General features: G+C 38.5%; 1 protein-coding gene across 2 annotated transcripts; it reads right to left on the bottom strand.

The window, feature by feature from the left end:
- Window positions 1-164: 164 nt before the first annotated feature.
- LOC116110769 (pentatricopeptide repeat-containing protein At4g39952, mitochondrial) lies at window positions 165-4,025 on the bottom strand. Of its 2 annotated transcripts, none has more exons than XM_031396992.1 (2): window positions 1,182-4,025; window positions 165-601 (listed from the first exon to the last, which is right to left on the bottom strand). In XM_031396992.1, exon 1 carries the CDS (start codon window positions 3,600-3,602, stop codon window positions 1,299-1,301), a length of 2,304 nt encoding a protein of 767 aa, XP_031252852.1. In that variant the 5' UTR covers window positions 3,603-4,025; the 3' UTR covers window positions 165-601; window positions 1,182-1,298. The 2 variants fall into 2 exon arrangements, with proteins under 2 accessions (XP_031252852.1, XP_031252858.1); XM_031396998.1 differs by having other exon boundaries at window positions 165-569.
- Window positions 4,026-15,301: the final 11,276 nt, after the last annotated feature.

The raw sequence follows: 15,301 nt of genomic DNA, 5'->3' as shown, positions 1-15,301 counted from the left end.
TAAATATATTCACTAGTTATTATCACATTATCATTTAATCGGGACTTATTGTTGGGCAGACATGATCCATTGTTGGATAAGCAAAATCTATTACCAACTGACCAATTACGCCGTGTTTGTGAAAGAAAGTGAGAAGGGTTTATGAGTGTAATACTACTGTTCTTCATATTCCAATCCAATCCAACCAACTCTCGTCCCTTTATGCGTCAGCCCAGTTTCCAACAGCTACATGTACAAGCCATCATTTTGAGGGTTTACATTCATTAGCAAGCTTTGCCATCCTTCTATCTCTATTTCATTATCAGTTTTACAAGCAATTAATAAAGCTCCCCACACACTCTCATCAGGTGGCATTGCATTGAAATAATTAGTGCTTCAGCTTCCTGCCCAAAAGATCCACCATACAACTGCAGAGTTCTTCAAATTCGGTTTTGCGTTATCATGTTGCATTCCATCAAGAGTCAACGTCCGGCGCAAAACTATTAAGAAACATTCCTCTGTTTTCCAGATGAAACTCCAGCTATTTTGCCCATGAGGACATTTCACATTTTCGTTCAGTCTTCCTGGACCTGTTGATCCACAGCTCTTCTCAAATTGCAATCTCTCAATTGACATCCAGCAAAAAGAAAGACAGCACAAACTCAATTAAGGAAACATAGAAAATTTCATAATTCAAGGAAAAGAGAAGACAAGGATACAGATTATCATCATGCATGAGTCTAATGAAAGACAACATGTTTATAGACTAACCACTCAATAACCAAAAAGATAAAAAGAATTTAGTTTGATATTATGAGAAAGAAAACAAAGATACTTACAGCTAGTCAGTTAACTGTTACACAAAAATTAACAAATTAAACCCCACCGGAAGGCGAAAAAATAAAACCCATACCACAAATCAAATGTAGCAAACCAGAGCACAAGATAGAAAACTTGAATCTAAAAGCACAATTTTGTGGGCATGAGTATGAGGATGAGCAATAAAGAGAAGGGAAGGGCAACTAGAATCCAAAGCTTTTCTTTTTCTGGCAAGAAAAGCTTTATGCGATCCCTGCATGCCTCATCACCGTAAACACCAAATTCCTCGAAATAAAATTTATGATTTATAACTAGGAAAATCACATATAATACATTACATAGATGAGGATTAAATTGATCACAGATAATTGAAGATGATTTACCTGAAAGTGAAAAAGAAGTAATCAAGTGTTCCTCATTTCTCAACCAGTGCAACTCATTAGAGTGACACTATGCCTTTATGACTAAAGGAGTAAACATAGCGTTCCTGATTCATCATGTTACAATGCACTCCAACCAGCTCTCTTCCCCACTCCCCTTTCCTTCATCATTTTCCTTACCCTTTCTGCCTCAACCCACTTTCCTACAGAACTATACATGTTGCATATCATTATATAGTACCCATCATTTTCAGGCTCAGATTCAATTGCAAGGTTTGCCATCCTTACTCCCATCTCTATTTCATTATGAAGTTTACAGGCACTTAACATAGCTCCCCACACAACACCATCAGGAGGGATAGGCATCGACATAACCAATGCTTCGGCTTCCTGCAAATTACCTGACCTGCCCAAAAGGTCCACCATACAAGCATAGTGCTTCAAATTCGGTGTCACACAATAGTGCCGCATTCTATCAAACAGATATTTCCCTTCTTCGACAAGCCCTGCATGAGTACAGGCTAAAAGAAGACCAAGAAATGTAAGCGTATTTGGTTTAACATTTGATTTTTCCATTTGTTGGAAAATCTCTATCGCTGATTTTGCATCTCCATGTGTCCCATAACCTGAGTTCATAACGTTCCAAGAAATGACATCCCTTTCCTTCATTGAGTTGAACAATTCTCTTGATGTCTCAAGTTGCCCACATTTTGCATACATGTCAACCAATGCAGTGTATAGAGATAGATTGGGCTCAAATCCTGCTTCCTTGATGTACCAGTGAATCCTTTGACCTTTCTCAAGGGATGCAAGCTGAGAACAAGCTGAAACTACAGATACTAAAGTAGCTGTATTGGGCTTCAATTTTCCTGAGATCATTAGATCAAATAAGGCAAGTGCCTCGACAGAATGTCCGCTATGAGTGTAAGCTGAGATCATTGTATTCCATGTGACAATGTCCTTTTGTGCCCTACAAAACAATCTGTGTGCAATGGTCAAATTACTATTCTTCCCATACATATCTATGAGTGCATTGATGACTGAGATGTTTTCATCTCCACAGTTTTTAATCATGAAGCAATGAAGTGACCGGCCTAAATAGTTTGCTCCTAACTGAGAACAGGAAGAAATGACAGAGACCAAGCTGTTCGAGTCAAATTTAATGCCTAGATGTTGCATCTCTCTAAATAGTTGTATACATTTTGCTTCCATTCCTGTCTTACCATAGCCAATAACCATAATGTTCCAAGCCTCCCTGTTCCAATCATAACATGTCTTGAAAAACTTCTCAGCTTGAGTTACAAGTCCAAACTTACAGTACATGGATAATAATGCATTATGAACCATCTGATCCAACACATTATTCTTCAAAATTAATCCATGAAAAGCCTTTCCTTCACAAACACGCATTGTATTCCCAAAGCCCAAAAGCATGCAACTAATTACAATTCCATCTGGATGCATTCTACCAACCTGCATTTCCCGAAACATACTCAAGCATTCTGTCATTAAGCCAGATCTCGCATACACACCAATAATGGATGTCCATGAAAGAAGATCCTTTTCAGCCACTTCAGAAAATGAAAAATAAGCTTCTTTAGTATCCCCACACTTAGAATACATAGACAAAACCAAGGACTGAACAACTTGGCAATTTCCAAGTCCAGTCTTCACTGCAAAACCATGCAAACACCTTCCTTCACTCAAAGCACCCAAATTCCCACAAGCTTGGAACCCACCTTCAATTGTCCTAAAATTCGGTTTTTCACTATCTCCACCAACGCTAATCATCTCAAAAAGACACTCCAAACCCCTAGCACTCTCCCCATTCTGCACATACCCGATAACAAGTGCGGTCCATGCAACCACATCTCTTTCAACAATATCGTCGAACACAACACTTGCATCTTCCACACAACCACACTTCGTATACATATATACGAAACTAGACCCAACAGCAGAGTTCTTCTCAAAAAGTCCACATTTTAAAGTTATCCCATGGATATAATCCCCATAAAATTTCCAATTCAGCTCCGCACATGCAGAGACAACCATTGGAATGGTAAAATCATTAACCGGGGTGTTCGATAACCGCATTGAATGAAAGAACTGTAAAGCTTGATGGTAGTTGGCATTAGAGAAGTGGGATTTGATGATGGAGTTCCAAAGAAAGGTGTCAGCTTTGTTGGAAACTAAGTTGAATACTTGAGTGGAGAAATGGGGTTTAGTGAAAGAAGCATAGAGAGAGATAAGTTTGGAGGCAATGAAGATGTTGTCAGAGTTGGCAGAGGTGATTATAAGAGCATGGTATTGGAGAAGAGAGTGAAGAGTTTGTGGGAGATGAGAGTGAAGGCAGTTAATCAAAGTGGAACAAGAAGATGTTGAATATGAAGAGAATGTAAAATGTTTCAACTGTTTAAGCATCGGTGTTATTGCTTCTTCACCATCAAAACAAAATCAATTTTTTAATTGAAAATTCCACACAACCAAACCAACCCACAAAATCCAAACCCACCAACAGCAAATTTGTTATCTCAATTTGTGAACTTGTAAAATTTGTCAGCATATATTTTATCTCAATATCCCAATTCAAATAAAAGAAAATACCCCCCCGCCACTGACGATTCCAAGCCCTACCGCCGCTCTCCACGAAAATATAGAGGGTTTGATTTTGTGAGGGATGTACTGGTTATGCGTTTGAGTTTCAATAGATGATTCTAAAATGGAAGTTGGGAAAATGAAAAAACTTTTTAACTGATGGAGGCGGTGTTGCTTCTGTTCTGCCACTTTACACATTTGTTGCTCACAACACTTCAAATTTTTATAGGGTTAACTTAGTTATTAGAGTTGTGGCAAGAAATCTTATTGAATTAAAGAATTCATAGAATTGAACCTACTATTATCATCAATCAAACTGTGCATCCCAAAAAACAAAATCTTAGATGAGACTTAAGCATTCAAAAATATCTCATCCTCCATACGTTTTCTTTTTCTTTGTTGGACAACTATCATTTTAACTTTGTTTGTACGAGTCTATGCCAATTGGCACGCAGGAGGCTTGATGCCTCGTACTTGGACTTCACACTTCGGGTGTCTATGAACCATAAGCTGGAATCACTACTCACTTTCGTCTTCACTAAACAACCATCCAACTCAGTTTCACACTTCAATTAACTTGACCCACGTCTTCGCATTAACATCAATCACACTCAACATTCTAAACTTTGTCAACACTTAATAATAATACACTTTGTCATCATCCCCAACCCCAATTATACTCCATACAACTGGGCTGCAGTTGCCATCAAAACTTTTCCACGTTCAGTACTTACATTATCATCACAGCTAGCTGTAAAATCAAAACTAAGTAATGTCTTTGATTGACGTCTCATAGAGAGTCTCCACCAATAGAGAACACTGTTAATTTAGACCTGGCAAAACAGGCGGGTTGGCTGGTTCGGGTCTCACAGGTCTGGGTCATATACGGGTCTAAAATATTAGACCCATATCCTATCCTATGCGGGTAAGGGAGAACCTGCGGATTCCCTTTTTTTTTCTCTCTCTAGGTTTTAAATTTTGTATTTTACGCCTAATAGTTTTCAATTATGACAGTTACACTCCCAAAATTCCTGTAATTTTAATTTTTTACATTTACACCTCCAAAATCAACTACTCTAAATTTAATTCAATTTAGAATATAAATAAATAGGAACCAAAATAAACAAATAACACATAAACAAACACAATAAGTCAATAAGTCAATAATATATAATACAAAACTATAAATATCAACGAAAATAAACAAATACATAATTACTAATAGTAATACAAATAAACAAATACAACAATCAAGTCAATAACATATAATACAAAACTACAAATACCAACCAAAATAAACAAATACATAATCACTAATATACATAAACAAACACAATAAGTTAATAACGTAAAATAAAAAGCTACAAATACTAATTAAAATAAACAAATCCTTTTTTTTTTTTTAAATCCCTTTTTTTTTTTTTTTAACAGGCACCTGCAGGTTGAACCGTATAACCCGTTGAATATACGGGCCAGGTCGGGTACGAATCTAGAAAAACAGGTCCAATACAATTGGACCCGTACCTATATTTTACCTAGATATGGTCTGAACCGTTTTACCAGGTTAACTGTTATATTATGATATCTAACTATAGATTGTATTTCATGAACGGTGAAATCTTGTGTCAAAATTCTAAGTTAAATTCTAACTTTTATTTCTAGGTAGATAATATTTACTTTACCTCAATCATGATTGAAAAATATAGATAAAAATAACTCAAAGTTATCATTGATAGACTCAATATTATAAGTGACTCATTAGTGATCTTTCTAGTTAATATTTTCTTTTTTTTTTTTGTTACTAGGGATGTCTGAGCCAACTTACGTGAATCTCAATTAATCTCTCGAAACTTTAAAATTGTCAGTCGAGTAAGAACTTTATTGGTCACTCCTATTAGTGTTTGGAAAGACTTGAATTTAGAAGCTTATGAAACTTTTTTTTTTGCTTTTTTATCATCAAATCATCCAATTGTTGTTACTAATTAGCTAATCTTCTATGAGAAAGATTTGGTATATATCACTACACTAAAGTTATACAAATTAGACTGTTCAACATTTGAACATTGATTATTAGTCTTAATACATGATTTAAAAATGCCAGCCCTTCGTGATCACTAGGTGTGTTAAATTAGTAATGAATGTATCACCAATTAATACATTGAGGAATGGCGGATGTGTAGAAAGTTGTCTCATTGACTTGGTCAAAAGTACCATCAAAAGAGGTAACTCTCTCATTATGCTTGAATCTACCAATAAAAAGGTGCCACATCAGTGCATTCGACACGTGTATATACACACTATCATCAAGTTATAAAATAGGCATACATTATTTATTTGAAGCAAAGAATATGGAGAATTTATGTAGTATAAATGATGGTGGTTTTCACTTGTTGATGCTTGATTTTGACACCAATAACTCGCACGTGTAAAGTGTTAAGCAACTCTTAGAAATTAAACGTGAATAATTATGATAATCTAATGCAAAGATTGAATAATAAATGGGGGATGATTTTTAAAGTGGTTCAAATGTTTAAAGCGAATCCTACATCTACTGATATTTTATATATGAGAGATTATAGGAGGTCGCATACAGCGAACTACGAACAGAGGTACAATAACTTAATATTCAGATAGAATATCAATCTCAGCCTTTTTCAATTAGGTTATCTTTGATCTGAAAATAAAGATTACAATCAGAATAAGAATTTAGTATCAGAATCCCGAAAATGAAAGGGGGAGTCCTCTATTTGTAGTAGAGGAATTCAAGGTAATAATTACAAATCTACAAGTGGGTAGGTGTCGTGCAAGTCCTTTCTTGCGTCCCATTGGCTGATAACTTAGGAAATATCCTCAAATTACTTGGGGGCTTAGATAAGTGTGCAACCCTTATTCACTCATAGACAAAACCTGAATCTGCCAAGTTGGTGACAGTCATACACTTTCTGTCATAGAGCAACGTGGCAGCTCTTGGATGACGCAAAACCTTCCTGAACTCTGATTGTTGCTTACTGATGTAAGCTTATGTCAGCCTTGACTTTTTAGGCATAACAGAAGCTCCCTAGTTCTTAAGGTTCAAGGATTGAATCTTGAGAACTTCATGATTATGTCGCGACCTGACTTGTTACGAGGAGTATTTGCTTAAACCATCAGTTGAGGACAGTCACATTGTTACAAACGACATGAGGTTGATAGCTTTACTTGACCAGTGAACTGAGAAAAAGTCACAACATGAATCTTCGAGAGTTACACAAGCGACTTGAGGCGATCGTTCCAAAAGGTTCAACGACCCATGGGGATCTTGCTCAGCACTATAACAACGTGTTTTGAGCTTTATCTAACTTTCATGACCTGAAAACACTTAGGATATTTCACTATAAAAAACTGAGAATCATTTTGCTTCGAGTTTGACACGAAGAGAAGAGTGTTTTATTCGAATGACCTCTTCAGATGTTATTCGTTGCGCTTGACAGCTGTTTCGATCAATAAAATAAACTTTATCTGGCAGACGTGTCTTTGTGTAATGCATTTCAGCCATGAGCATTAAATGCAAGCCATGCTGAAATGACATTCTCTTTTGAAGCATTAAATGCGGATGAGGGCACATTTAATATGGAGGAGATAATCACGTCGACATTTGACAATTTCAATGAAGGGAAACACCGGTTGTTCTCCACAAAGTGTGATGGTTACTCTTCACGCAGATTGATGACATATGATCACGATCAACGATTGTTAACACGTCCTGCCCAAATGTTGCTTATAAAAGAAAACCAAGCGTTGTCTTCCTCCCTATAAAAACCTAAGCCCATTTCAAGTTTTTCACAAAACTTAAACTTTCAGAGAGAAAAATGGCGTTTTTACACTCAAGAGATTAGTTTATCCTCTTCCTAGTTAATACGCACTCGTTGCTACGACATAACATCTATTCCCAACAATCAAGAGGTAAAGAAAATTCTTTTCCTTTTCTCTTTTTCATTTCTGTTAAAAAACTTAGTTTTTACAGTAATGATGGGTGTAAACGTTTGATAGGCTTAGACAGTGAACATCCTCGAGTAGTGTTTAAAAAGAAACACTCTTAGGAGTTGAAACCTCGGGCATAGATCTTTAGAAAACTACCCTTAAGAATTTTTCGGGTTTTGGCGACTATATAAGAGAAACCAGGGTATCTTTTACTCTTTTGAGTCGCCTTACGGGGTAATGTAAACGGAGACTGAGTCACCTTTACATGTTGCACATTTTCAGACTTTAAAAGCGATGGACATCCCTAAGGTGAGGATAGCTAGAGAGGGAGGCTCGCAACCACTAGGCACCTCAGTAGGCCCTAGGTAGGTGGTACGAACAACAATCACAAAGGATGAAATCCAAAAAGCACTAGACTAATACGCGATCAATGTAAACGTGTATCGGTATAGGTTGTACACTTATCAAGACCCTCTCGAGCGAATGGCTACGATCTCGGAAGCGATCTTCAAATTTGGAGTGAGGATACCTCTCCACCCTTACATCAAGTCGATTCTTAACTATTTTCAGACCGCACCATTCTAGTTAATGCTGAATGCATATATGATAACGGTCGTTATGTATATCGCGTTTGGTGAACACAACCTCGGCAAGCCAACAACAGTGGAACTTGGCTGCGCTTACTACCTAAAGAAGAGTAAAGATAATGATTCATACTACGTCTCCAAGCGATTAACGATCAAAGAGGGATATTTGGTTACCCCAGCAACGTCGGGGCTTCCAAAACCAAGTATTTCTTCTTCAAGTACCATGGAATCCGTAAATTTAATGAACCGAGTATGTTTCCAATTTAATTTCCAGACTGCTTGTCCTTCAACTCTTCCTTGATAAATAAGACTAATGAATTTTTTGCTTTCTTATAGAAAACAAAACGACCAAATTGTCAGCGCTAGCTGATTTAAGCCGCATCGAGGCATTTGGTCGATTGCCCGACTAGAGTCACGACACGAAGCTGCTTGTGACTACTACTAATCTGTGAAAATACAGTTTTTTTTTCAGCCCCGAGGCGTCTTTCGAAGATCCAGCACATAAGTATTTCTCATGTCGAAAAACTTTAAGCCTTTGCTAACAAAGGAAGATTCTCTTTGCTGATGTCTTTTTATGCCATGCAGTAACTATGCCATCAAAGGCCCCGAAGACATCGAAGAAACCTGGAGGGTTCACATTCCCCAAGATTAATTCGACCAAACCAGTTGGAGCGACATCTAGTGATTTCCCAGCAATGGGGATACGAATTGGTGTCGAAAGGTAACAACCCCCTAAGTGATGCGAGGAAGCTTCTCAGTCCGCGGCTGCTCATGCTTCAAAGAAGAAGACCATGGGCCAGAAGACCAAGAAAAGAAAGCAAATACCCACTGAAAAAGAAACTGATCCTGAATAAGAAGGCTTCAGGGTATTGCTAAACAAGCTTTAGCCTTATCAGACTTTCTTTGTAGAGGCGCCCCCAAGAGAGGCTCCCGGGACCTTGGCTACCCCCGAGAGTTCGTAAAGGGAAGAAGGACTGACCACAACTGCTCAAAGAGAAGCAGACGAACAACAGGTCAAAGGGGGTCCTCCCCCCATGAGGCTAGACCCATCCGTGTTGGATCTATTATGGCAACTACCAGACTATATACGATCGGTGGTTTACACCCTCTTAGAATGCCAACTTGCCACAACCTTTGATAGGTTTGTGGCTTCTCGACCCACCGACCTGGTGACCACCTCCCTTTAAATGCAAAGTTAGGTAAAATGATACGCTCTCTTCGAGAACTTTTCCTTACAAGTCGACTTCTTAGTTTTTTAAGATCATAAAAAAATACTAATTTTATATTCCTTTTCCATGCAGTCTTTGCTCGCCCTGAATGTGACTCAAGAGAAGATGAAGATCAATTCTACTGGAAAACTCCACAAATTGAAGGAGGAAATTGCTAAATTGAAGCAAGATCTCGCAGCTTCAAATACAGAGAGGAAGGCTTCCTACATTCAGGAAAACATGTATCTGACAGAAAGGAATTTTGCTCTACGAGTAGTTGACTTTTAGAAGACCGAGCTTGAGAAGAAAGACAACGATAACAAGGAGCTCCAACGGACAATGGTGAGGCTCACCAAAGAGCTGGGCCAGAGAGAAAAAAGCTGCAAGCGAGTGTGGAGTGCGAAAAAGTAGTCGAAAAGACTCGAGCTGAGTTGTGGGAAAACTCGTAAAAGTAGAAAAGGCATTGTAGATGGATCTCGAGCTGGCTTAGAGGCGATTCACTTCGCTAACCGAGTAGATGAAGTGACAAAACCTTGAGCTTGAGAGGAAGGTTGCTCATGGGGCAAAAACAAGCTATTTACAACTTACAGCCCAAAAATTCGGACATGGATATCTTCGACCTCCTTGATGAGTATCAAACCACTCTCGTTTCCATGCTCGAGGCTGAAGAGTAAGAGGAGTAGGAGCTTGCCTGTGAGGACGATCAGCCGGAAATGGATATTCCTAAAGATTGAGCAAATGACCTAGAGGTTGGCGATCAGCCAAACGACTAAGAGGTCGTATCCAGGGATCCCGGAAATGAAGACCAGTGATTGCTCTCTTCTCTACTTAAACAGAGTCTTTTTTTCTTATCTTTTGTTAATGTAGCTCCTGGCCGTCCCTCGTACATATTCATGAAATATATAAAAATGAAATTTGACCAATTGTGATAGTACTTTTATAACTTAAGCACTTCACAAAACAAATATAGCATATTCAATCCTTGAACTTGTAAAATGTTATAAATAACAAAGTTTTTAAAAACTTGAGATTACGACATAAGTATTTCTTTAAGGAGAATTGGAACAATCTTATTCATGATATTTATAACAATGAGAACTATACAAGTAAAAAAAAAAATGATCAAGCTATAAGCAAGCTCGAAATTACTAGTAATAAGGGTGAAGATGCTCAACATTCCAAGCTCGCGGCACTTCAGATCCATTAAGCCTCTTAAGGTGATACGTTCTAGGTTGTATTACCTTGGCGACGCGATATGGGCCTTCCCAGTTAGGTCCCAATACCCCAGCACTTGGTTTTTTTGTGCCAAGAATAACTTCTTTCAAAACCAGGTCACCAACCTGGAAGTCTTTTCTCCTAACTTTAGAGTCGAATAATCTTTTCGCCCGTTGCTGGTAGGAAGCTATCCTTAACCAAGCTTTATAGCGGTGTTCTTCAACTAAATCTAGACTTACACGTAAGAGTGCTTCATTGTCTGCTTTATTATAAAATTCCCTCCGAAAAGAACTATTCCCTACTTCCACTGAAATCATTGCCTCGCAGCCATATGCTAGCGAGAAGGGTGTTTCTAAAATAGAGGTTCTCGGAGTTGTTTTATATGCCATAGAACTTCTGAGAGATCATCAACCCAATTACCCTTGGCTGCGCCAAGCTTGGCTTTCAAGGTGTGCTTGATAGTCTTGTTAACAGCTTCAACCTGACCATTAGCCAGCGGTCTTGTTACTAAGGCAAATTTCTTATGAATCCCTAGCTCTTTGCAAAACTATTTGAATTCCTCATTGTCGAACTGCTTCCCATTATTAGAGATGAGTGTATGAGAAATCCCATAGTGACACACTATATTCTTGAAGACGAAGTCTTTGAGCTTCTTTGTAGTGATCGCGGTCCACTTAATGAAATAATCTACTACAACCATTGCATACTTGACGCCCCCTTTATCGGTTGACATGAGTCCGATGAGATCAATTCCCTTTATAGAGAATGGCCAAGGACTGGTCATTGTCATTAACTGGTGGGAAGGAGCTTGTGGGATGTTCGCGAATCTCTAGCACTTATCAAACTTCTTTACAAAGTTGAAAACATCTTCATGAAGTAAGGGCCAATAATGTCCCTGACGAATAATTTTATTGGCAAGAGATCATGTAATAGCGTGATTATTATAGATCCCTTCATGTATCTCTCTCATGATATAGTTTGCTTCATCATCCGTCACACATCAAAGGAGAGAAGTGCTAAACCCTTGCTTATGCAACTGATCTCTGATGAGAGTGTAACGAGCAGCTCGAGTTCGCAGGAGTCTTGCCTTAGTCTTGCTGTCGGGCAAAATCTCATCTTAAAGATACTGAATAATCGGAGTCATCCAAGAAATAGATTCGGTTATAGCTACGGCCTATTTAGGTGAACTGATGCTGGGAACCTTAATGTATCGAACCGAAATACTGTTTGGAGCATCAGAATCCAACGATGAGGCTATCTTTGCCAACGCATCCGTGATAGAGTTATTGTCTCTCGGGATTTGCTTGATCGTATAATGTTTGAAGGGCTTGAGCACGACCTTAGCATTCTTCAAATAACTGATCATATTCTCTTCTTTGGCTTGATACTCTCCCAAAATCTAATTGACAACCAGTTGGGAGTCATTATTAATGTTGATCATATCTAACCCCATTTCTCTTACTAGTTATAGACTAGCAAATATCACCTCATATTCAACCTCATTATTCGTAGCTTTGAACCCAAACCTAAAAACTCCATAAATGCGAGTCCCTTTGGGACTGATGAGTAGAAGGCCAACTTCGACTCTTCTCCTATTCGAAGACCCATCAACATAAAAGCTCCAGGTTGACAAGTTCCAAACAATTTCCTAGACAATTTCATTGGCTGGCTGTTCAGATTCCTGATCTGGCTGATGAGAGAACTCTGAAATAAAATCAGCAACAACCTATCATTTGATTGTTGTTTTTCGTATATAATGCAAATCTAATTGACTTAGTTCCATAGCCCACTTAAGCAACTTACCCAAAGCCTTCGACTTCTGAAAAACTTGTCTAAGTGGGTAGCTAGTTAATATATGGATAGTGTGAGCATGGAAATAAGGTTTCAGCTTCCTGGAAACAATCAGTAAGGAAAAAGCTAATCGTTCCATCTCTAGATACTGTGTCTCGGCGTCTAGGAGTTGCTTGCTCATATAATATACTAGCCACTAAATTCCGCCTTCTTTTTGGATGAGAGTTATGCTAACCACATATTGAGAGACGAACAGGCAGAGAAATAAGATTTCCTTGGGAAGTGGCTTGGACATGAGAGATGGCTTTCCAAGATGCTCTTTTATACTCTAGAAGACTTGCTCACATTCTGAAGTCCATTCAAACCTCTTGTTGGCCCTATGTATATTAAAGAACGACAAACAATGATCTATCCCTCTTTATATGAAGCGACTAAGAGCCGCTATCCTCCCATTCAAGCTCTGAACTTGTTTTTGGTTGGTGAGACTCTTGATATCTAAGAAAGCTTGGATCTTTTCGAGGTTGACTTCAATTCTCTGATGGTTAACCATATACCCTAGGAATTTCCCTGAGGATACTCCGAATGAACAATTAAGAGGATTAAGTTTCATTCTATATCTCCGAAGTATGTCGAACATCTCTACGAGTAGGGTGGGATAATCCAGTTAACCAAACCGGATAGGGTAAACCGGAAACCAAACTGGTTATTCGGTTTAGAAAAAATGTAAACCAAAACTGGACTGGTTTATAGAATAAACCGAATTTAAACCATACAGAATATTTGGTTCGGTTATCCGGTTAACCAATTTTCAAACCGGTTTTCAAATTCATGTGAACAAAATTGATAGGAAAATGGTACTTAGTGAAACTGAAAACTGATGGCAAAAGCACCTCAAATTTCATAAAGATAATATAAAAAAAGGGCCCTATTAGACCAGAATTACCTTTTGCTCAACATAATATGGTGATAAAGTTTAGATTTACCATAGCCAAACGAAGTAAAGTGTTTGAATAATTCATTGTATTAGAGCCTCTAAAAATTAAAAGCATCCATCAAAATATTCATCAGATCTCTTGCTGAATTAGAAGATGCATTAGGTTGCTGAATCGACAGTGGACTATTGATCGTGGAGCAAGCGAGCAGCTGAGGATTGAAGATTTGAATGGCGAAGGAAACTGGAGTCGTGGTCGACTGTCGTCACTATTCTTGGTTCAAGGAATTGTAGCACAGTAGCTGTGGTCATACCTGGGTGGGTGGGTGGTTGTGGGTGGTCACTGGAGGTGTGTCGGCAAAATGGTGTTGGCGATATTGCAAATATGGGTTTGGAGTTTCAATTTGATGGTGGGTGTGGGTGGCGCTAGTGAAGATGGGGTCTAGAGAGTGGAGTGGAGGCAAAGAAGAGAATGAAAAGTGAAGATGGGGTTTAGAGAGTGGAGTGGAGGCGGAGAAAACAAGAAGAGATATTGAAAAAAAAAAAAAAAAGGGCAAAAAAATTAAAACATATTTTATTTATATACATAGGGTGAAACTGGTTTTGAAAATCGGTTTCGGTTAACCGGTTTGGGATATTCCCAAATAAAAAACTGAACCAGTTTTTCGGTTTTTAAATTTTCACAAACCGAAAACCAAATCGGTTTACAAAAAAAAAAAACTAATTTTCGGTTTTGTTTCAGATCGGTTTTCAGTTTGGTTTCCGAATTATTTCTCCCACCCCTATCTATGAGATTGGCTATGTGATCTGAAACGACATGTGACTTGACCAACATGTCATCGACATCGACTTTCATTGATTTCCCTATCTGCTTAGAAAACATAAGGTTAACCAAAACCTTATAGTTTGCCCCAACGTTTTTCAGACCAAAGAGCATGACTTTATAATAGTACAACCCTCAATCTGTGATGAAAGAGGTATGCTCCTCATTGGGTGCGTACATTGAGATCCGATTATACCCCGAGTAGGCATCCATAAAGCTTAACAACTCATACCCAGAAGTGGCATCAACGAGTTGGTCGATTATGGGCTAAAGGAAACTGTCATTCAGACAAACTTTGTTGAGATTAGTGAAATCAACACAAGTTCACTATTTGCCATTGGGTTTCATTACCAAAACAAGATTGGCAACCCAACTTGGGTAAAAAGCCTCACAAATGAACCTGATTGAGAGGAGCTTATCCACCTCAACCTTAAGAGCAACATAACGCTCTAGTCTAAGGTTCTCCTTTTCTAGTGAACTAGCCTGATCTCATTGTTGATGTTGAGTGCATGACATATTATATTCGGGCTGTTCCCGACCATGTCAGTAAGAGTCCATGCAAAAATATCAATATTTTGTCTAAAGAAGCTCGTCAGATCTGTAGCGAGTTGAGGGTTGAGATTACTTTCGATTCTCAATACATAGGTCGGCTTGCTCTGGTTGATTGGTACCTCAGATAGAGTCTCAACAGGCCCACTGTGGGAATACTCCTCCTGAACTCGAGAATCTATGTTGTCTTCCACTAGACCTAGCTGTGGTTCGATCCTGCTGATCGCTATAGCCTGTTCGGTAATGCCCACTGACTTCCCTTTCCCTTTGCATGCCATTTGCACTACTCTTACATTGTTGTTGCTAGATTCACTTTGAGAACCCTTAACTTCCCCGCACCCTATCAGTGTGGAAAATTTTATATTCAGATGATAGATGGAGGTGACAGCTTTGAAGTTCCGAAGTAGAGGTTGTCCCAATATGCCATTAAAAGCAGACATGCAGTCTACTACCAAAAACTC

Source organism: Pistacia vera, unplaced genomic scaffold (assembly GCF_008641045.1).
Source record: "Pistacia vera cultivar Batoury unplaced genomic scaffold, PisVer_v2 Contig1183, whole genome shotgun sequence".
Lineage (NCBI taxonomy): Eukaryota > Viridiplantae > Streptophyta > Magnoliopsida > Sapindales > Anacardiaceae > Pistacia > Pistacia vera.
Note: the sequence above shows the minus strand (reverse complement) of the source record. Positions and strands in the feature narration are given on the sequence as shown.

Bases quoted from the DNA above. Each gene is read 5' to 3' on its own strand.
- LOC116110769 (XM_031396992.1), bottom strand. From the start codon at position 3,602: ATGCTTAAACAGTTGAAACATTTTACATTCTCTTCATATTCAACATCT.